Raw genomic sequence first — 24,115 nt, forward strand, 5'->3', positions numbered from 1 at the left:
TCCTGCATGCGCCCGACCCGGATCCACCCGGCATGACCACCAGGGGGCGATGCTCTGCCCCTCCGGGGGGTCGCTCTGCCACGACCAGAGCCACTCTAGTGCCTGGGGCAGAGGCCAAGGAGCCATCCCCAGCGCCCGGGCCATCTTTGCTCCAATGGAGCCTTGGCTGCAGGACGGTAAGAGAGAGACAGAGAGGAAGGAAGGGGGGGGTGGAGAAGCAAATGGGCACTTCTCCTATGTGCCCTGGCCGGGAATCGAACCCGGGTCCCCCACACGCCAGGCCGACGCTCTACCGCTAAGCCAACGGGCCAGGGCCAATAGTGTGACTTTTGAAAACACCTAAAAACGGGGGAGGAGGGCTGGTCACCAGATGAACTAACCATGTGATTAGAGGGCTGGAACTTTCAGTCCCACCCCAGACCTCTAAGAAGGAGAGAGCGGTTGGACATCGAGTCAACCACTAATTGCCAATGATTTACTTCATCGTGGCTATGTAATGAAGAATCCCTAAAAATTCAACAGGACGGGTTCAGAGAACCTATGAGTAGTGAATCATGAAGATACCGGGGAAACGGTGTGCTGGGAGAGCGCGGGGAAGATCTGCACCCTTTCCCCACACCTGGCCCTATGCATCTATCCCATCTGGCTATTCCTGGGTTATATCCTTTCATAATAAACTGGTAATCTACAACATCAATTGTTTCTGAGTTCTGTGAACTATTCTAGCAAACTAAACTCAAAGAAGGTTCGTGGGAACCTCTAATATACAACATGCAGGTCATAAGTACACTAACAACCTGGACTTGGGACTGGTGTGTGAAGTATGTGTGTGTGTTGGGGGGCAGTGCTGTAGCATAAAGCCCTCTACCTGTGGAATCCAATGCAACCTCTGGGTAGACAGTGTCAAAATTGGGTTCAACTGTATGACACCAGTTTGTGTCAGAGAATTATCCTCTGAGGAAACTTCCCCAACACACAATGGAAATTGAGTCCCAGAACCCTCTTCTTTTTTTTTTTTTTAGCGAGAGGGAATGGGGGTGGGAGGCAGATAGACAGGAAGAGAGATAAGAAGCATCAACTCATAGTTGCAGCACTTAAGTTGTTCACTAATTGCTTTCTCATATGTGCCTTGACCGAGAGACTCCAGCTGAGCCAGTGACCCCTTGCTCAAGTCAGTGAGCTTGGGCTCAAGCCAGCAACCATAGGGTCATGTCTATGATCCCAAGCTCAAGTCAGTGAGTGATAACACCCTCAAGCCGGCAACCTTGGGGTTTTAAACCTACATCTCAGCATCCTAGACCAACGCTCTATCTACTGTACCACCACCTGGTCAGGCGAAAAAAAATTACTTAAATTGCAGAAGTAAAAGAGGATGCTGCTGTGGCAAACAGACTATTCAGGAAAGGAGTTAAAAAATTAAATGGAAATTTAAATAGAACCAAATAATTTGCCTATTGTTGAGGTTTGGACAAAAGTCTTGTTTATCCAGTAAAGGTACCAGAGACTACCTGTGGGCAAGGGCATTCCTAGCAGTCCTGAATCACTGATTAGAAAGACAGTGATCCTTAAATCTTGCCAGCACAGTATCAGTAATCTCCATTCTTTTGGCCTGTTTTATTTCTAATCATTTTCAAATGTTTCTGATTCTGTTCCTTTATAGGTTCATTCTCAATTCATGTCACAACTATGAGGTGATGCTTCTCATCTCTCTCCCTTCCTGTCTGCCCCTCTTTCTCTCTCACTAAAAAAAGAAAAAAAAAATGTTCCCTTGCCCTAGCAGGCAGCCGCAGTAGATACAGTGTTCTTCTGAAGTGCAAGGCTTTGGGCTCAGTCCTGGGGTCCCTAGATCCACCCCAGGGTCACCAGTTCAAGCCTCAGGGAACATATGAGAAGCAATCAACGGGTATACAATTAGGTGGAGCAATAAGCTGATGCTTCTTTCTCTCAAAAAAAGTCTTTCCTTATAGCTTAGAATAGGTAAATGACATTTATTTGAATCAATCAAGATCTAGTTTGCAAAAAGAACACAGAAGTAGTCTTAGAAATAATGACTGAAATTACTTAATTTAACAGGAACCCTATCTCCCAATTTTTTTTTTTTTTTTCATTTTTTCATTTTTCTGAAGCTGGAAACGGGGAGAGACAGTCAGACAGACTCCCGCATGCGCCCGACCGGGATCCACCCGGCACGCCCACCAGGGGCGACGCTCTGCCCACCAGGGGGCGATGCTCTGCCCATCCTGGGCGTCGCCATATTGCGACCAGAGCCACTCTAGCGCCTGAGGCAGAGGCCACAGAGCCATCCCCAGCGCCCAGGCCATCTCTGCTCCAATGGAGCCTTGGCTGCGGGAGGGGAAGAGAGAGACAGAGAGGAAAGCGCGGCGGAGGGGTGGAGAAGCAAATGGGCGCTTCTCCTGTGTGCCCTAGCCGGGAATCGAACCCGGGTCCTCCGCACGCTAGGCCGACGCTCTACCGCTGAGCCAACCGGCCAGGGCCTATCTCCCAATTTTTAGTTGAAGTTCTTGTCCTTATAGACAGGAAACCAGAGATCAAGTCACAGCATGCTCAGTGTTGTTGGTAAAGCATACCAGAGATCTTCCTGACAGTTCCAAAGCTTCAATATCCACAGCCCCTAGTGTGGTTATTTATTTTGCTAAATAATGAAAGTAAAATATGATTATAAAAATATTTTTAAATATATATTTTAAATCACCAATGCTCTTATCACCCAAAGAAAATCACCATTAATTTGTTAGTATATGTACAAGGCTTTTTCCTCTGCAGACACAAATTTTTCCTCACAAAATCTGACAATGCTAAAGAGACTATTTGTGACTATCTTAATTTGATATTTCTCAGTCTGAATCCCTGGTAATACTAACTGACTGCTATCCTTTAGGTCTAAGAGTCAGAATCAGAGAGGATAGATTCTTCCCTCACTATTATCAGCATCTTCAGTGCAGAAGCTGAGCCCGCACTCCATACCCACATCATCTGCAATTCAAAAACCAAAAGACATGATTTACTGCCTTAGAGCATAACCAAAGAGCTCATTTTTCATATCTTCATTCAGATTTAATCATTCTTTCTTAAATCAAAAGTAACAAAATTATAGGGTGACTTTAACACATGATCATGAAACAAAAAAGTGTTTCATTTCATTAGCCACAGGCTACAGATCAACCAGCTGTCAAAGCTAAAAATACTCCTTAGATTAAATTTTGTAAATTAACCAGCATTTAAAACTCATTTTGAAAGAAATGTGACTTCTTTTGGTTTCTAACAACCCACGAGAAGCTTTGGAGAAGAACAAATTAGCACTTCTAACCAAAGAAAAAAGACATTGGTGGGAAAATTCAAATCAATTCCATATTCAACATCACATTGTTACATCTTTACCAATAAATGTATGTTAAGGGTGACAATTTAATACCACCTCAGATGTAAATAAAAATACATATTCTGGCCTGACTGCCAGGCAGTGGTGTAGTGGATAGAGCATCAGCCCGGGATGCTAAGGACCCAGGTTCGAAACCCCAAGGTCACCGGCTTGAGTGAGGGATCATAGACATGACCCTATGGTTGCTGGCTTGAAGCCCAAAGTTGCTAGCTTGAAGCCCAAGGTTGCTGGCTGGAGTCCAAGGTCGTTGGCTTGAGCAAAAGGTCAGTGGCTTGGCTGGAGCCCCCCAGACAAGGCACATATGAGAAAGCAATCAATGAACAACTAAAGTGCCACAACTATGAATTGATGCTTCTCATCTCTCTCTCTCTCTTCCTGTCTGTCTGTCCCTCTCTCTGACTCTCCGTTTCTGTCAAAAAGAAAAAAAAAAAGAAAAAGAAAATATACTTCATTCATGTCCAGAAAAGAATCCTAGGCCCTGGCCAGTTGGCTCAGTGGTAGAGTGTCGGCCAGACGTGCAGGAGTCCCAGGTTTGATTCCCGGCCAGGGCACACAGGAGAAGCGCCCATCTGCTTCTCCACCTCTCCCCCTCTCCTTCCTCTCTGTCTCTCTCTTTCCCTCCCGCAGCCAAGGCTCCATTGGAGCAGAGTTGGCCCTGGCTCTGAGGATGGCTCTATGGCCTCTGCCTCAGGCACTAGAATGGCTCTGGTTGCAACAGAGCATCGCCTCCTGGTGGGTATGCCAGGTGGATCCCGGTCGGGCACATGCGGGAGTCTGTCTGACTGCCTCCAACTTCAGAAAAATACAAAAAAAAAAAAGAATCCCAGGTCTTGACTCGCAGCCCAGTGTTCTTGCCACTTTGCCATTTTCTCAGCCATCAATATTCTCTTACAATATTTCAGTTTTTTGAAATAGGAACACTGAGGCCTAGGAGAAAATATCGATAGGGAAGATTTCAAGTACTTTTCTGGCTTTGCATTTCTTCTTTTTATATACTACCACTGAATTTTAAAAAGTAACCTAACTTGACCAGGTGGTGGCACAGTGGATAGAGTGTTGGACTGGGACACGGAGGACCCAGGTTCAAAACCCTGAGGTCGCTGGCTTGAGAATGGGCTCCTCTAGCTTGAGTGTGGGGTCACTGGCTTGAGCTCAAAGGTCACTGGCTTGAAGCCCAAGGTTGCTGGATTAAGCAAGGGATCACTCCCTCTGCTGTAGCGCCCCCCCCCCCCCCCGTCAAGGTACATATGAGAAAGCAGTCAATGAACAACTAAGGTGCCGCAACAAAGAATTGATGTTTCTCATCTTTCTCCTTTCCTGTCTGTCCCTATCTGTTCCTCTCTCTGTCTCTGTCACAAAAAAAGTAGCCTAGATAGTCTTCTAGTTTTATTGACCCCCATTTAGCCTTGTTAAATATATATTTGTCAACTGAATCTTCAACTGCACAAGTAAAACTTTACTGCATGATAAAAATGTAAACTCACAGGTAAAAGTTTTTGGTCATTTAGTTGAAGTCCATGGAAATATCATTTAATTCCTAAATGCCAATACAACAGATACCAGGAAATTAATTTTAAAGAAGCATTTTGAACAGCCTTCACTTAAATTTTTAGTGGATTCCAATCTTATTCTACTGCACATATTATAGCAATTTGAATCTGCTTCTTTGATACTCAAGGCTGATAACAATTAGTAAAACTACATAGAGGGCAACTTATTTTCTCCTCCAATAAAGACTTCTAAAAAGGGTAGGGAAAGGATAAAAGAGAGAAAAAAAGAAAAGCAAGTAGACCCACATCATTTCCATTAACCGATAAACACAATGATTACTACATATAGTACCTGACGTATATATAACAGCTCTAGAAGTGGAAAGCAACTTTTTAAAACACTAAAGCTCATTATGGATGCAGAGAACACTGTGGTGATTGCCCGAGGTAGGGGGAGGCGGAGGGAGGTACAGGGGGCGTAAACAGTGATGGATAAAGACTTGACATGGGTGGTGAACACATAACATGGTATACAGAGATGTGTTGTAGAATTGAGCCTTGAAACTTGTATAATTTTGTTAACCAGTGTCATCCCAATAATTTCAATTAAAAAATAATATTTAGCCATCAAAGAATGATTAACCCTTGCATGAAAATATATATTCAAGTGATACACCACATGGTATAAACTTGAAGTGGCTTTGGAAGTCAGAGGAGGTGTGAAAACAATATTGAGGAATCCTGAAGCCAAGCTTCTTATCCTAGGACTAGTCTTTGTCACATTACAGCCTCTCAGAGCCTAGTTTTCCATAAAATGCAGAGATCATAGATTTTATGATATCTTAAGTTCCCTTCCAAATCTATAATTCTTTCCACTGATTAGCTGGTGAAAGTAGGGATAAATAACAAGCTATAGAAAACTTTGACTGAAAATACAGTCAAGCCCTGGCCGGTTGGCTCAGCGGTAGAGCGTCGGCCTGGCGTGCGGGGGACCCGGGTTCGATTCCCGGCCAGGGCACATAGGAGAAGCGCCCATTTGCTTCTCCACCCCGCCCCCCTCCTTCCTCTTTGTCTCTCTCTTCCCCTCCCGCAGCCAAGGCTCCATTGGAGCAAAGATGGCCCGGGCGCTGGGGATGGCTCCTTGGCCTCTGCCCCAGGTGCTAGAGTGGCTCTGGTCGTGACGCCCCAGAGGGGCAGAGCATCGCCCCCTGGTGGGCAGAGCGGCGCCCCTGGTGGGCGTGCCGGGTGGATCCTGGTCGGGTGCATGCGGGAGTCTGTCTGACTGTCTCTCCCCGTTTCCAGCTTCAGAAAAATACAAAAAAAAAAAAATACAGTCAAGTTTTGCTTTGTAACACTTGTTCTGAAAATGCAAATTTGTTCTAATGCCAACTGACATACTAGGGAACAATTTTAGCATAATTCAATTTTGCATTTGCTTATTTATCACTTTTTTTTTTTTCAGTGAGAGGATGGGAGAGAGTGAGACAAGACTCCCACATCCTGACCAGGATCCACTCAGCAACCCCCAACTGGGGCCGATGCTCCAATCAACCCAGCTATCTTCAGCACCTGAGGCCTACACTGGTCCCAACCAAGCCACTGGTTGCGAGGGGAAGAGAGAGAGAAGGAGGAGGAGCAGGGGAGAGGGAGAGCAAGAAAAATAGATGGCTGGTCGCTTCTCATGCGTGCCCTTACCAGGGATCAAACCTAGGATGTCTGCACACCAGGCCAACACTCTATCCACTGAGCAAACTGGCCAGGGCCATTATCTGTCATATTATCCATAAGAAAAACTGGATGAATCCAGAAAACTGCACCCAGCTGAACCACTCAGCATAAGAATATGCAAAGTGCACACACACAACTCAACTGTCTCCCAGCTTCTTCAGTCACTGTGTGCTATGAGCCACACGATCACAGTTGGTATAACTCTGTCACATGGCAGAGAACCCTTTCACTAGTTCACAAGCTGCAACCCTTCCAACACCACACCCTCAGACAAACGTGAGGTCTTTTTCAAAGTAAACTAAATGTATCTTCTAAATTCAGACCTTGATTCTAACCAAAAATCCTGGCATGTACCAGTGTAAGAAATGTCACCTGCTCAATAATGGAATGTTCAACAGTTACTTAATGCCGGCCATGAAAAAATATAAAACAAAAAAAAATATTATTTCTGTAACATAGTTCTAACAATGCTGTAGAAACCACAGAACCTTTACAAACTCTCACTCCTAATTCTTAGTAAGGTCAGAGGGAAAGGAGGTTAGTGAAATACAGAAGACCACGCATGCTTACTAGTTTCCATGCAGACTAGACACAGAAGATAGCTCCAAATCACTCAGCACTGCAGGGGAGGGTGGACTGAAACTTGTCACTCAGAGCCAAAGAGCAGAATGAAATAATGCTGCTATTTAGCATGCTCAGGAAAGATAGAAAACATAATTACTTTGCCTTTTTCAATGAACCCAGACTTAGACCCTGGACCAGAAGCAACAAACATAAGATCTGGAAAGCATGTCCTTGATGTGAGACAGTTTTGTGGCCTTTACAATCTTGATCCTGGTACCGTTTCTTAAAAACTACAGCACTATTTTTTAAATATTTATTTTATTGATTTTAGAGAGAAAGGAAGGGGAGAATGTAGAGGGAGAGAGGGAGGGAGGGAAAGAGAGAGAGAGAGGAAAGAGGAAGGGCAGAAAGAACATTGATCTGTTCCTGTCTGTGCCATGGCTGGTCAGCTCAGTGGTAGAGCATGGGCCGGGCGTGTGGAAGTCCCATGTTCAATTCCCCGTCAAGGCACACAGGAGAAGCACCCAACTTCTTCTCCATTGCTCCCCCTCTCACTTCTCTCTCTCTTTTCCTCTCCTGCAGCCATGGCTCAACTGAAGTGAGTTGGGCCCCTGCACTGAAGATGGCTCCAAGGCGTCAGCCTCAGGCACTAAGAGCTCGGTTGCTAAGCAATGGAGTAACGCCCCAAATGGGCAAAGCATTGCCCCCTACTGGGCTTGCCTGGTGGATTCTACTCAGGGCACAAGCAGGAGTCTATCTCTGCCTCCCCTCCTCTCATGGGAAAAAAAAACAACAAAAAGAAACCACGTTGCTCATTGCTCTTTTAATTCACCAGAACCATGAGCAGGTGCTAATGCATGAAAATGAATGCAATTTCAGCCAATGGCAGGGAAAGAAGAGCTGCTGTTTACAGAAAGAATAATTTTTTGTATCGTCAGTTTTAGTGCATGTGTACACACTATATATAAACTAGGTAACTCCTCTGAATGAGAATGCTTTCTTCTTCAATACATTTGGTTTTGATGATAATGCAAAGGAAAAAAAAACAAAGAAAAGAAAGAAGGGCCTGACCAGGTAGTGGCACAGTGGATAGAGCATCAGATTGGGACACAGAGGACTCAGGTTTAAAACCCTGAGATCGTCAGCTTGAGTGCAGATTCATCTGCTTGAGCAAGGTTCATCAGCTTGAGCCCAAGGTCACTGGCTTGAGCAAGGGGTCACTCGGTCTGCTGGAGCCCCCCCGTCAAGGCACATATGAGAAAGCAGTCAATGAATAACTAAGGTACCGCAACAAAGAATTGATGCTTCTCATCTCTCTCCCTTCCTGTCCCTATTTGTCCCTCTCTCCATCTCTGTCACAAAAAAAAAGAAAAAGGTAATTTGAAAATAAAGTGATACTGTTCATTCTTTCTCAACAAAAGTTGTTATATCCCTCACTCTAAAGAAATCAGTTTCTGAGGAATTCCTATTTTATCTACATTCTAATACGTATGCCAACAGATTTTAGGGGTGAACTCTTCAAAGTAGTAGAAGGAGAATGCTGCCCTTACGTATCTGGACGGCTCCTCTCGGTTCTGGTCGTTCATGTCAGTAGGAACAATCTGGGTGGCCAGTGGTCCCTCTGCAAAAGGCTTTGGTAACTGACCCCTGAACTCTGATGGAATGAACTGAAGTTGCCAGCTGTCAGAAATACAAACAAGGAGAAAGAGAAAAACACAGGGGTTCACATTGCTAAATGCACTTGAAATACACAAGCCAAAATAAATCATGTGAAAATATTTCATTTCAGTTGGAGAAAAAATATTTCTACTAAAACCTGGACCAGGGAGAACAGATGCAAAAGATACAATTCAGTCCAAAGCCATTAAGAAATTTTAAACTAGAGATCTCTCAACCCATTTCACCAACTCTCAGCAGCAAGGACTTTGTAACCAAATGTCATAGACAACTAGAGAAGCATCAAAATTTATTGTCGTTTATCAAGAACAAGGCAAATTCATCAGGTTTATAGAGAGAAGAGTGAAGTTTATGAAGACACAATGGGAGGACTTTGTTCCTAAGGAATCCTTAAAAGTATCTTTAGTTATGAAAGTATTTCTTTTTTTTTAAATTTTTTAAAAAAATTATTTATTCATTTTAGAGAGGAGAGAGAAAGGGAGAGAGAGATAGAGAGAGAGAAGGTGGGGAGGAGCTGGAAGCATCAACTCCCATATGTGCCTTGACCAGGCAAGCCCAGGGTTTCGAACTGGCGACCTCAGCATTTCCAGGTCGACGCTTTATCCACTGCGCCACCACAGGTCAGATGAAAGTATTTCAGATGGAATAGGGAAAGGTAAAACTAACACTTAAAAAACAAGTCTTAATTTAATCACTAGTGGCTGATACAGGATCTTTATCAAGCACAAGATACCACCACCAGCTATCCTATTGAAGCCAGTCCCCAAATTAAGCAATGTGGATCATCTTAACCTGACTTCCCTTTTTCCAAAAATAAAAACAAGTCTTCTCTGTCTGAATTAAGCAAATGCAAGGAACTCCAGAATCAAGGCTATCATACCCAACAATAGACAGCTTAAAGCAGGCATCCCCAAACTACGGCCCACGGGCTGCATGTGGCCCTCTGAGGCCATTTATGCGGCCCTCTCCGCACTTCCGGAAGGGGCACCTCTTTCATTGGTGGTCAGTGAGAGGAGCATAGTTCCCATTAAAATACTGGTCAGCTTGTTGATTTAAATTTACTTGTTCTTTATTTTAAATATTGTATTTGTTCCAGTTTTGTTTTTTTACTTTAAAATAAGATATGTGCAGTGTGCATAGCGATTTGTTCATAGTTTTTTTTATAGTCTGGCCCTCCAACGGTCTGAGGGACAGTGAACTGTCCCCCTATGTAAAAAGTTTGGGGACCCCTGCCTTAAAGGGAAGTGGTACAGAGGCCTTAGCCACAACTGCCCCTTGTGTCCATACGCTGGTGGTAAACTTCTACTGATGCTGGATGACAAACATTTCTTCTCTAAAAACACTCTTCTTGCTAATGTTTCTAGACCACTTTTAGAAGTGAATTGCCTGACCTGTGGTGGCGCAGTGGATAAAGTGTTGACCTGGAATGCTGAGGTCACTGGTTCACAACGCTGGGTTTGCCCAGTCAAGGCACATATGAGAAGCAAGTGCTACAAGTTGATGCTTCCCGCCCCCCCCACTTCTCTCTTTCTCTCTCTAAAGTCAATAAATAAAATAGAAGTGAATTAATATCAAATCATTAAAGAAATTTAAATATGAATCATCAGGAAGAGCCAGGAGCAGGAGCCCAGGGCCCAAAGTGATTCAGGATTTCCAGACCTGGACGGTTAGGGCAGGGCAGGGTAGATAACCAGACACTGAGCACAGGCAAAGGGTGCAGAGCGCAGAGCCCGGAACTTTCTGAGATAGTAACTAAAAAACCCGTAATGAAAAAAAAATAAAGACAACTGTCATAGAATTGCGATTTTACTCCCTGACTTACCACTCTGGAATTAAAGGAAGACTTACTTCTCAGGGAGAAGGAAGCTGCTAGGAAACCGATACCACTCTTTCCCTACACAGACCCTGACAGGCCGGCCTTCTGGGACAGTGTGGATGGCTGGGTCTGTGGAAATGCGGAAAAACTCTGGGTACAAATCAAGGGGCGCATGATACCCTGGAAGGGAGAAAGGTGTGTAAAAGCCAAAGTGAGTATTTACTCATGAGATTCTGACATTTAATTATAATGCATGTTAGTTAATGTCCCACCTATAATCTTTGTGAAATCAAAGATAAGAAAAAATGTAATCACAAGAATTGAGCCCCCAAATCTGCCTTAATTCATCCTTTAAGGAAAGCTCATCCTTTAAAAGAAAAAAAGTCAACAATAGAGAAAAAAATTATAGTTAAACACACTGAAAGGAATTTCCAATCTTCTCTTCAACCCTAAAATACAGATGTTACATCCCAGTCTCACATTAAGTCACAGGTTCTCTCTACAGCAAAGTCCTCTCCCAGCCCAGGCTGAACTGTATTAAACACGCATTAAGCAAACCCCGAGTAAAGTGCCTCAGGAGTACAGGCTGAGACACTGTCAGTACACCTACCTCTGAACAGTGCTATAGAGCGTGAAAAGGATAAGAGGCCAAACAGGAAGAGCGTTCCTAACGCCAGCCAATTTGAGGTCACAGTATAATGCTCCAGGCGGTATCGCTGAAATACGAAGTGATAACATTTCTAGAGAGAAAGAAAACTGTATTGAAATATATATATCTATATACAGCTATATCTTGCAGAACATACATAATCAGAAGACATCATAGTAAAACAAAGAGGGGAAAGGTGGCAAAAGAGGTTCTATCAAGATCTGAGTTTCTGCAAACACTTAGTGAGATACTCAAATTCTAAGATTAAAGCAAACTTCATCCCAAGAATAAAATCTCAGTAGCTTCATGGGAAAATTATTTGGCTATTTCTCCAGTGTTAAAATGCTAATAATTTATTATCTTTTTAATTTAAACAAAATGTTTCTTGGTATTTTTTTTTGATATATGAAGTATGAATCTATTTTGATATAATGAGTATTAATCTTTACTTTCCTTGCTAAATTTTCATCATCAACAAAATAGCTCATGACCAAACAAGAAGAAAAAAAGAATTTCTCTCACTGAACATGAAGAAAATGCTTTTATTTATGTTAAACTACTTTACAACCTAGATGAATATCATTATGTATTTATTCATGCATGAAGTTTACAGTCTTTGAGTAGCACCCCTTAGATTTCTTTCCTTCCTCCCTCCCCTCCTAGACTAGAACTACTTTTGGAAAGCAATTTGGCAATATGTAACAAGTGCCATAATATGACTGAAATCCTTCCATATTTTGGGGAATCTGTCCTAAGGAAACAATCCAAATACCAAAAGGAAGATATTTATCCCAGCATTATTGATAATACTGAAATAAGTGAGCAACTTAAACTCTAACAAATTATATCTAATCATTATATAGAATCAATTCAATATCATGTATTATAGATTACATAACAATGTTGTATACTATATCCAATTCAGAACATTATACTGCTATTAAAATAACGAGTGTAGTAGATATGGCACCATGGAGAATGCTATGATATAATTATATTAAAAGGGATATAATGTATGTGAACGCTTAGATTACAAGTACAATATACTTTGATATGTGACAGGCAAAAACTGTTAGAAGGTGTTCTGGTTGGGGTAGTAGGACTAATTTAAAGTTGTAAAAGAAAAATTACCTGTGGCCCTGGCCAGTGGCTCAGTGATAGAGCATCAGTCCAGTGTGTGGACATCCCAGGTTGGATCCCTGGTCAGGACATACAAGAAAAGCAACCATCTACCTCCCCCGCCTTCTCTCTCTCTTCTCCTCTCGCAGCCAGTGGCTCAAATGGTTGGAGCATTGGCCCTGGGCACTGAGGATAGCTCAGTTGATTTCAGCATCAGCCCAAGATGGAGGTTGCGGGTGGATCCCAGTTGAGAGAAGTCTGTCTCACTATCACTCCTGTCACTTAAAAAATGTTCTAAAATTAACTGTGCTGATGGTTACACAAATATGTGGGTATATTTAAAACCACTGAATTCTACACTTTAAATGGGTAAATTGTATGATTTGTTAATTATATCTCCATAAATCTGTATAGGAGAAAACCTATTACCCTAATTATTCTTTCCTCCGACTTGCAAATGGTAGCAGAGGTCAAAAGAGTCTGAGCCCTGGCCGGTTGGTTCAGTGGTAGAGCGTCGGCCTGGCGTGCAAAAGTCCCGGGTTCGATTCCCGGCCAGGGCACACAGGAGAAGTGCCCATCTGCTTCTCCACCCCTCCCCCTCTCCTTCCTCTCTGTCTCTCTCTTCCCCTCCCGCAGTCGAGGCTCCACTGGAGCAAAGATGGCCCGGGCGCTGGAGATGGCTCCTCGGCCTCTGCCCCAGGCGCTAGAGTGGCTCTGGTCGCAACAGAGTGATGCCCTGGAGGGGCAGAGCATCGCCTCCTGGTGGGCAGAGCGTCGCCCCCTGGTGGGCGTGCGGGGTGGATCCCGGTCGGGCGCATGCGGGAGTCTGTCTGACTGTCTCTCCCCGTTTCTGGCTTCAGAAAAACACAAAAAAATAAAATTAAAAAAAAAAAAAAAGAGTCTAGAGGCTTCTGAGGCCATAAATACAGAGATATTTAAGATGAATTCTTTTTTTTTGGGGGGGGGAGCTTTTTAAAAAAAATATTTATTTATTTATTTATTACAGAGACAGAGAGTGAGTCAGAGAGAGGGATAGACAGGGATGAAGAGAGATGAGAAGCATCAATTATTAGTTTTTCATTGCGTGTTGCAACACCTTAGTTATTCATTGATTGCTTTCTCATACGTGCCTTGACCGTGGGCCTTCAGTAAACCGAGTAACCCCTTGCTAGAGCCAGCGACCTTTGGTCCAAGCTGGTGAGCTTTTGCTCAAACCAGGTGAGCCCACACTCAAGCTGGCGACCTCGGGGTCTCGAACCTGGGTCCTCTGCATCACAGTCCGACACTCTATCCACTATGCCACCGCCTGGTCAGGCTCAAGATGAATTTTAACAAGGATTTGACCTGACAGGGCTTAAGCCAGGATTACAAAGTGTCCCATGTTGCTAACAACCTGATGTTATCCCAAATAGTCAAGCAAGTTTTATTCTGATCTCACTGTTGAGGAGTAGAGATTCCAGTAGCTCTGCTGGGTACCACTATCTGTGGTAGGCCCATACAATGACTTAAAAATACTTAAATTCTTGTTGGCAAAAGTGACAGATAACACCCAAAGTAACACAGCAAATATGTGATCAGTGAAAAAGAGTATGATCCACAGCTAAGCAATCACTACATAAAGCTATAATAATATGGTCTGTATCAAGTCTAATGTATGGATAAAACATCTTAGGTAGAAGCACTCTGTAATTTGCCTTTAAGTGTTAGGAACAATTCAAAAAGGGGAACAGAATGAAGCAGATACACATTTCCCTGAAACTCACCTGAAGTGCAGAAAGGGCCATTGCGCCACAGAGACACACAAGTGGATAGACGGGGAAAAGAAACCTCTCTTCTTTGTGAGGCTGGATGAAGAAAATTATAAACCAAACATACATTGGAGCCAAGGTAAGCCAATACGGGTGGCCTAAGTTCTGAACTGTAAGACACAGAAAAATATTCACCATATTATAACAAAATAGCGCACCAAGTTTCAATGTTCTCTCGATCTCAAACGTGAAAACATACCCTACAGCACCCCATAAAAAGTTGTAATTCTTGTATTCACACTCTCTCTGACATAATAAAGGAGTCACATACAAAGAGGTCTCCCAAGAGATCCAACATCTAATGGGAGGTACAATACTAGATTTAGTAGGACAAATGAAAATCAGGTGAATGGGTAATAGAGCTTAATTTCTACAATTGAATAAGAAAAAAACCCCTTTTCTCTCTAATGAGTCCTGTCACTAACACTAAAGGTTCCTGGGATTAACCAAAAGCATAACATAAATTCATTTCTTGGGTGTTAATTCCTGTGTTCTGTTTGATACATTAATCTTCTTACTTATACACCAGTCTGTTTAAACAGCTCAAGATCAAAGGAAATAAAGAGAGCAGGATTCTCAAACCCATCACTGGTTTTATCAAACCACAAATGACAGAGTTTGTTTAAAAGCAAATATAAAAACATTCATAAAGGAAGTGTGCTGATCAAGTTTTCTTTTTCTGCAAATACCCATCCACTCCGAATCCCAAAACTGGAACAAAATGTACTCAAAGCATGTGAAGGAATTAAAGGAATTTAGTAAACACTAAGACCAAGCAGTTCCTGGAGAGTCCCTGTTGTTGGGTACATGAACAGGAAGTGAGAAGCCTGCAACCCACAGTGAAGGCGTCCTCTAGTATGCTTTTATTTTATTTTATCTTATTTTTATTTTATTTTATTTTTTGGTATTTTTCTGAAGTTGGAAATGGGGAGGCAGTCAGACAGACTCCCGCATGTGCCCCACTGGGATCCACCTGGCATGCCCACCAGGGGGCGATGCTCTGCCCATCTGGGGCGTCGCTCTGTTGCAACCAGAGCATTCTAGCGCCTAACGCAGAGGCCACAGGCCATCCTCAGCGCCCGCGCCAACTTTGCTTCAATGGAGCCTTGGTTGCAGGAGGGGAAGAGAGAGACAGAGAGGAAAGCACGGCGGAGGGGTGGAGAAGCAGATGGGCGCTTCTCCTGTGTGCCCTGGCCAGGAATCGAACCCGGGACTCCTGCACACCAGGCCGACGCTCTACCACTGAGCCAACTGGCCAGGGCCAAGTTATCTGTGTTTTTGAAGAAACTCTGTAGGGATAAAAATTTTTGAACTGCAACAAAAACCTGTCTTTTAAATTTTCCACTCTAAGGTTTTATCATAAGATTTCAGGCTATAATTTAGAATTTATCCCTTCCTAGGAAATATTCTAGGTTAGAATTTTCTTAATTTAAAGAAATAAATCTATCTTTTACAAGCAAATAATCTTTCTCTCTTTTGTATCTCAGAGGCTAACAAATATACTTTAAACACATGGTCTAAAATTTTGAAATGTCCTTCACATAATATCAAAAATCATAACCATAGTCATACTACATATGGGGTAAATGGTAATTTCCTTTCTACTTTTTTATATTTTTCTCTGCTTTTTCTTTTAAGAAAATATTGTTTAGGTCCTGGCCAGGTGACTCAGTGGATAAAGCAGCAACCTGACGTGCCAGCAGTGACAGGTTCAACCCCCCACCCCCCGGGTCGGGGCACGGATGAGAAGCAACCAGAGTGCACAACTAAGTGTAATAATGAGTTGATGTTCTCTCTCTCTCTCTCTTCCCCTTTCTCTCTTTCTCTCTCAAACCAATGGGAGAAAAAAGTACTATTCTTATTTTAAAACTGCATACACACACACACACACACACACACACACACAAATAAATAAATAAATAAAACAAAAAACAGAAAGCACTCATTTTCTTACTAGGTGGACATGTGTATACATTATACATTTTTAAGCCAAAATTGGATTCATACTTTAGAAAACAGTGTAATATACTGTTCTTATACTTATAAGCATTTCCAAATTTTCCACAAGCATAAATATTTTTATAGTCAGGGAAAAAAAAGTTACTTTTCAAAAAAAGAAAAAGTAATCCTTAAGAAATGCAAGAAATGGAGGAATAAGTTATCACCTCACTGGAACAAACAGTGAACCCAAACGTGGGACACTGCAAGACACATGACCCAGTTTCCTTAGACATTTTCAAGAGAAAAAGATGAGGGGGAAACCTCTGAAAAAGCTTAAGAAACATAACACTAAATTTTCAGTATATGACCATTGTTTAGACCCTACTTTAAAAAACTAACTGTAAAGAACTATTTTTCAGACAATGTAGAAAATATGAGTATCAACTTAATATTAGATAATACTAAGAAATGACTTAATCTTGTTAGAACAATGGCAAATTATGTTAAAAGTCCTGACACGAAACAGAAGTGACTCTGAAAGCTGCTCCCATGTCCTATTCTCATAACACAGTGAGCTCTTCATAAACCATCCACAGTAGAAAAGCAGAACAAGGGGTAGAATGGCGGAATCAGTCACATGGCATCCAAATCAGATTAAAAAGTCTGAAATAAAATCTCTTTCCAAATCTCAGGAATTTCTACTCAAATCTGTCTCCCATGAAAGAAGCTATGGGCATGAGAAGGCCAGCACCATGACAACATTGGCCGTGAGACACAGAAGCAGAGCAAGCAAAGATGGCAAACCCCTCACAGTGGCATACACAAGCGCAAGGAACAGAGAGAGACATCGTGCTGCATGGGAGTCCAAGCCTCTCACACTCAGTAGTAACCAACTTGAGGGAATCCCCACATGGCTTAGTTTTCAGATTTGAGGTGGAAGTAAATTCCTAGAGAACGTTCGCCTCTAGCACTGATTATCTGAAGCAATCTACATGTTAACATAGACTTTTTTTTTTTTTTACAAAGAGTCAGATAGGGGTGACAGGAAGAGAGAGAGAAACGTCAAGTCTTCATTGAGGCACCTTAGTTGTTCACTGACTGATTTCTTATATGTACCTTGACCAGGGGGCTATAGCAGAGCAAATGACCCCTTGCTCAAGCCAGTGACCTTGGGGTCATGTCTATGATCCCATGCTTAAGCCAGTGACCAACTTCATGCTCAAGCTGGTGAGCCCACACTCAAGCCGATGAACCCGCGCTCAAGCCTGCGACCTTGGGGTCTCTAACCTGGGTCCTCCGCATCCCAGTCCAATGCTCTATCCACTGCGTCACTGCCTAGTCAGGTTTAACATACACTTCTTTAAAAAACATAGACTCAATCAAACAGGCTTATCTGCTGATATTTTATAAGTGTTTTTGCCTCCCTGGTGGTTCCATAAATTATACTGACTTCCTCATTTTAAGGGATGGATACATATAAAACTCCTCCCTATCAGTTTAACTTGCAAGTATTAATAATTAATAGAGCCCTGGCCAGTTGGCTCAGCGGTAGAGCGTCGGCCTGGCGTGCGGGGGACCCGGGTTCGATTCCCGGCCAGGGCACATAGGAGAAGCGCCCATTTGCTTCTCCACCCCCCACCCCCTCCTTCCTCTCTGTCTCTCTCTTCCCCTCCCGCAGCCAAGGCTCCATTGGAGCAAAGATGGCCCGGGCACTGGGGATGGCTCCTTGGCCTCTGCCCCAGGTGCTAGAGTGGCTCTGGTCGCGGCAGAGCGATGCCCTGGAGGGGCAGAGCATCGCCCCCTGGTGGGCAGAGCAGCGCCCCTGGTGGGCGTGCTGGATGGATCCCGGTCGGGTGCATGCGGGAGTCTGTCTGACTATCTCTCCCCGTTTCCAGCTTCAGAAAAATACAAAAAAAAAAAAATCAAAAAAAAAATTAATAGAATCTTTACAGTGGTCTAAATAATCTACACATACAGAGTAGTCAGTAAGCCGACCATCTCCATAGGAAGAAAACGGAGGGTAAATAATCAGACTCCTTTTCACTTCTTGATATACATTGTTACTTGCTCTTTCCTCCCAAAAAACCTACCATCCCTATGCAACTCACCATGAAATCTCTGTAGTAAGTATTCCATAAGAGACGTCAGCGGTAAGACCAGAAGAGCCAAAGCGAAGACAACATTAAAATTCAGAAATCCATTAATTAAATAGAAATGCCAGGGCTCTGTACCTGAGGGAGACAAGGAGATAATAAATATGGCATTAGTGGATACCTTTAGTACCTATCGCAGGGTTTGACTTGTAATGTTAGAGAGAGGCCAAAAGCCCACTCTTCCCATGCTCAGCCATACATAGGAAGCAGAGTAGAATGGGAAGAGAACAGGATTGGTCATGATTTAGACAGAAATCAAGTTTCAAATATTTAGCTGTGTTTTCTATACTGACCACTTTAGTTTGAATAGCCTTGCCCAAATTGGACTAATTCTTTTTCAGAACCAAATAATTTAAATAGGTTAGTGGTGATATTGTGATTTATAAAAAGAAATATGTATTTGGTTTTCATCCCCATTCCCAGTACAAAAATCCTAAAACCCTTGGAATGTCCTAATAAGAGAGATAAAGTATCTTTTGTTATATATATGTATATTCAAGTGAGAGGAGGGGAGATAGAGACAGACTCCCACATGCGTCCAGACCGGGATCCACCCAGCAACCCTGTCTGGGGCCAATGATCGAGTCAACTGAGCTATCCTCAGCACCTGGGGCTGATGCTCAATGTGAGAAGGGAAGAGGAAGAGAAAGGAGAAAAGGAGGAAAGAGAAGCAGATGGTTGCTTCTCCTGTGTGCCCTGACCATCCACATGCTGGGCTGTCTATCCACTGAGCAATTGGCCAGGGCCTTTGTTATGTTTATTAGGAGACTTTAGGAAAGTCTCTTGATAACCTAAAGTTGGGGACTAGCTGCCAGAGAAACCAATCTTGTGATTAGAAGGTCAGAATTTACAGCTGTACCCCCTGAATTATGACCTCAGGGGCAGGAAGAGGGGTTGGCAGTAGAGTTCAATCACCAATGGCCAATGATTTAATCAGTGAAACCTATGTAATGATCCCTCCATAAAAATCCAAAAGGACAGGTTTCCAGGTTGATGAACACATGGAAGTGTGAGGAAAGCAGGGAGCGTAAGGCTCCAAGCCCCTCCCACATACCTTGCCCTATGTGTTTCTCTGATCTGGCTCTTCACCTGTACCCTTTATAATAAGCTGGCAGACCTAAGTACATTTCTCTGAGTTCTGTGAGCTGCACTAGCAAATTGAACCAAGAAGGGGTGTTGGAACTTCCAATCTGTAGCTGGTGGGTCAGAAGCACAGTGACAACCTGGCCTTCCCATTGGCATCTGAAGGGGGAGCAGTCTTGTAAAATCTAGCTATTTGGGCCTGACCAGACGGTGGCGCAGTGGATAGAGCGTCGAACTGGGATGCTGAGGACCCAGGTTTGAGACCCCGAGGTCGCCAGCTTGAGCGCGGGCTCATCTGGTTTGAGCAAAAAGCTCACCAGCTTGGACCCAAAGTCTCTGGCTCAAGCAAGGGGTCACTCGGTCTGCTGAAGGCCTGCAGTCAAGGCACATATGAGAGAGCAATCAATGAACAACTAAGATGTCACAATGCGCAACAAAAAACTAATGATTGATGCTTCTCATCTCTCCGTTCCTGTCTGTCTGTCCCTGTCTATCCCTCACTCTGACTGTCTCTGTAAAAAAATAATAAATTTTTTTTTTTAAATCTAGCTATTTGAGATTTTCCCATTTCCTTAATTACCTGTTCATCCCATTTTCAGTCTAAAATCTTTCCTCTTGATATGCTCAACCACTATTTTATAGTCATGTATACAGAGGACCTCGTGTTGGTAAATAGCAAACCTGTTTTCCTTAGGAAAACAATACACAGAGACCCAGACCCTGATCAGAAGTTCTGAAGATTCAGAATGAAACAAAATGGCTAAAAACACAAGCCTCACATTAATTCTTTAACTCAAAATCCTTAACCCCCAAGAATAAGAAACAGCACCCTGCACAGTTGGCAGGCTCTTCATCTGCTCTTCCCCTGTGTGAGGACTTCAATTAGGCAGCGAATGATACACATGGGTTTAATCACGGTGTTGTGACAGCCGCCTTGCACCACAGCCATTTCCTGCAATCAGCATTGCTTAAAACGGTAATCAGAGGCAGAGGAACAGCCAGGAAAGCCTGGCATTTCTGCAGCTTGCACAGCAAAATAAGATTAGAAACCAAATCCGTAATGCTAGAAACACTTAGAGGAGGAATAAGAGGGAGGGGACACCCTAAAGAAGGACTCAAGTTCACCTGTGTGTCAACTTTTGGGGAAGCTCACTCCTTCCTGTCTACCTAAATACAATGATCAAGACTACTCAGGAACAAGATCCTGACCTTGGCTAAGTTCACTAGAGACATTTACATCTTGTATTCTTTACAAATAGCCTTTTGAGTTCAAAAAAAAATGGATTGTTTCATTTTCAAAACAGAAATATGTCTTCTCTGGTTTTTAATTAATATTTAACAACACATTTCCTAAACTGAGTTCTTCAAGAGGACTCCAGAGAGTTAATTTTGGCACAATCTCTCCGGACTGCCAGTGTGGAGGCAGTGCCCTCAACCTTGGCCTGCCTTTCCCTTAGCAAATTCGGGGAATCTGAGCTTGAGAGAAAAAAGAAGTGACCAGAAAGGAACGGGGTCATCATGACATCACCTATTACAGACACTAAGCATCAATAGAAAAAAGCCTCTTTCTCTTTGATTCTTGCAAATACATACTGTTTTTCAGGTAAGCTTTTAGTTTCCAGAAAATATTTGTGTCTACCACAACTTACTATCCCCTCCTGTAGGGCTGTCTTTTTACCTCGGTATACTGAAACCTGGGATGTAGAACCAAAAGTATTGTCGGTAAACTCTATTTTTATGTGTTCAAGTGCTCACAGACCCAAGTGAGCTAGGCTGTGACTATTTCATAATAGACTTACTTCCCTGAAGGATGGGGCAAAAACTAGGGGATAAGCCAAGAGTGGGAAAGGTTCAAGAGACAACAGTATTAAAAACAAAGGCCAAGGGAACAAAAATTGTAAATTCTGTTAGCCAGCATCCTCCCGTACTTGATGAGACATTTGCCTTAAAAGAGAAAAGGATAAAAACTTTTATCTCCAGGAAGCTACTCAACACTGCTGCTCAGGAAATGTCAGGGCTAAACTATGCAGAGAAAACGACATCAGGATGACATGCTAAGCATTTAACCGATACAAAGGTAGGGTAAGTGGGGTTCGCAAGGAGGGACTCACCAATGTCCTTCTACACAGAAAGTCAATTCCTTTCATTCAAATAAGCTTTGAGACAGGCTAAAGGAAGGCATGTTTACTGTTCCATAGCTTGAATGAAGAACTACTATACAGGCTTATTATTTCACAGAACTGTAGGTAGTATATTATAGTGAATCATCCTTATAAATGTCAAATTTGTACCTCAAGAAGGAAAGCCACCAGCGTTCAACAAAGCAGGAAGGTTCTAGATGAGTTCTGGCTGGCAGTCAACTCCAAGTAGGCCTCTCCAGACTACACTGGGGCTTACTCCTCTGCCACAGCAAAACAGAAAACTGTGGGCCTTTCAACAGAAGGCACTCCCTTCTCCCTTCTAAAATCCCTTGTCCAAGGGATCTGACAGATGTTTTTTTTTTAAATATATATTTTTTTAATTTATTCATTTTTAGAAAGGAGAGGGAGAGAGAGAGAAAGAGAGAGAGAGAGAGAGGAGAGACAGAGAAAGAGAGAGAAGGGGGGAGGAGCTGGAAGCATCAACTCCCACATGTGCCTTGACCAGGCAAGCCAGGGTTTTGAACCGGCGACCTCAGCATTTCCAGGTCGATGCTTTATCCCACTGTGCCACCACAGGTCAGGCGGGATCTGACAGATGTTGAAAAACACATACACAGGCAGGGGTTGTATCCTCAGCGGCAGGATGGCACCATTGAGCAGACCCATTATTCTGAGGGAAGAGCACTTCTTTCCCGTCCCCCATGCCTTCCCTACGCTTGGGCGCTCACCAGAGAGCACTCTTTTTCACTTGCCACACAAAAATGCTCACCAGCCTGAACATCTTAGAACTCGAAATGTTACAAGCCTAAGAGGCAAATTCAGGGCCAAGACCACTCCCTTTTTTGCAACACTAAATTTCACCTCTTGATCTTTAACCCCACACAGATGTCTGCCTATGATAACTTTGCAATTATACGTCTACACTACTATAAGTTTCCTAAATGCCAAGTATTCTTCACTTCGTCCAAACATTCTCTCCGACAAGGGCCTGACACAGCGCTCCCTGGTGAAGGAGAGCCTGCTGGTACATGCCAGTCTGCCTCCATGCCAAACTGCACCAGCCCATTCTACAGATGGACTTTATCTTCCACTATTCCCAACTCTGTTTTTTGCAACCTTATTCTCCTGTAAAATCTCAATAGCCAAACTCTAGGTTTTGCTAAGGCTATTTTCAGTGGAAAGAACACAGGCTTTGGAGTCAGACAGCCCTGGGCTCTCAGACCATTTCTACAATTCATTGAATTATGTTGCAAGTCCCTCATCAACTCTACCTCAGTTTCCTCATCTAGGAATAAGGACAAATAATGTCCATCTCACTGAACTTTTGTAAGGAGAAGACAGCATATATAAAATTTCTGGTAATTAGTAGGCATTCAATAAACAGAAGCTACTAATGCTGCGAAAACTTTATTTCTTTCCCCTGGCTTCAAAAACAGACATGCTTAGGTTGGGAATGTATCATTCATATATGTTATCTAGCCAAGAAAGCGTAAGAAGTTCCCTTAGAAAACCAGGAACCACAGAGATAGTAGATATTTATATTATTACAATCGCAATGGAGAGACTAAAATGATATTGCTCGTGCCTATGTAATTTCTAACTAAAATTCAGCTAATGCTGTAAAAGTACTTTAAGTCTTTTAAAAAAACTCAATAGTCAGTCTTTTTGTCTCAGTAGTCCCTACACTTGACATTCTATTTGCCTGAAATGTACCTTGCTAATGTCTACTTACCAAACCTCTACTTTTCCTTCATGGCTCAGCTCAAGGACGACCAGCTCTGAGAAGTTGCCCTGAGAAAGACTTGCTCCTATGATTCCTGACTATCTCTGCTCTGTAGCATATAACACACTCACCTGTAATTATCTATTCTTGTGTTTGCAGCATTAAACAGCAAATTCTATGAGGACACGTGATATCAAAATCAAATTATTTAATATCTCTTTAACTCAAATCCTTTTATACATTCACTCAAGAAGTATTGAAAGGCTTTATAGGGATGTAAGAAAAAACTACCAGCATTTTGAATTTTCAGATAAGAAATGGTGTGCCTACCACAGTTAATGAAGAAATCAGAGCAGGAGACTCTTTCAAAATGCCAAATAGTGCCAACATGTAAGTAAAGTAAAAATGCTGGAGTTTCTGTGATAAAAGACAGGTTGTCTCACTGTCTAACAACTAACTGTATAGTATCAAAACATCTATCAAAAAATAAGTCTTTAATATTTACTGAATGGATTCACCAATTATAACAAAAGTAGCTGACAATCAATCACAAAATACTCTTGGGTTTAAAAGTACTTATATCTTTACTATTCTTATTTGGTATCAAGAAAATTCCAACCTAGTACACCACAACAGATCTAACCAAAATAGTTCTAGGACATTACAGCAATCATACACTACTGTAATCTGATGGATGCTCTAGAATTTGTTCATTCATTCATTCATTCCTTCATTCATTCATGACAAATTCACTGAAGACCTAGAACACACAGACTGCCTGCTCCTAAGATGGAATAAGTATTCCCTCTATATGCCTGCTAAA

At 42.7% G+C, this 24,115-nt stretch overlaps 1 protein-coding gene across 11 annotated transcripts in view; it reads right to left on the bottom strand.

Moving 5' to 3' along the window:
* The window catches only part of ALG9 (ALG9 alpha-1,2-mannosyltransferase), a 71,308-nt gene that overhangs the window by 28,748 nt on the left and 18,445 nt on the right, over positions 1-24,115 (bottom strand). For 9 of the 11 annotated variants that reach the window (XM_066244488.1, XM_066244478.1, XM_066244439.1 and 6 more), the window contains 5 exons: positions 18,301-18,423; positions 14,207-14,361; positions 11,286-11,415; positions 10,708-10,855; positions 8,733-8,862 (listed from right to left, as the gene is read on the bottom strand). In XM_066244488.1, coding sequence (XP_066100585.1) covers positions 8,733-8,862; positions 10,708-10,855; positions 11,286-11,415; positions 14,207-14,361; positions 18,301-18,423 — 686 coding nt within the window. The remainder of the gene's footprint in view (positions 1-8,732; positions 8,863-10,707; positions 10,856-11,285; positions 11,416-14,206; positions 14,362-18,300; positions 18,424-24,115) is intronic. The other 2 variants (XM_066244498.1, XM_066244469.1) reach the window with 1 other exon arrangement.

The sequence above is a fragment of the Saccopteryx bilineata genome, chromosome 1, assembly GCF_036850765.1.
Source record: "Saccopteryx bilineata isolate mSacBil1 chromosome 1, mSacBil1_pri_phased_curated, whole genome shotgun sequence".
In the NCBI taxonomy this organism is placed as follows: Eukaryota; Metazoa; Chordata; class Mammalia; order Chiroptera; family Emballonuridae; genus Saccopteryx; species Saccopteryx bilineata.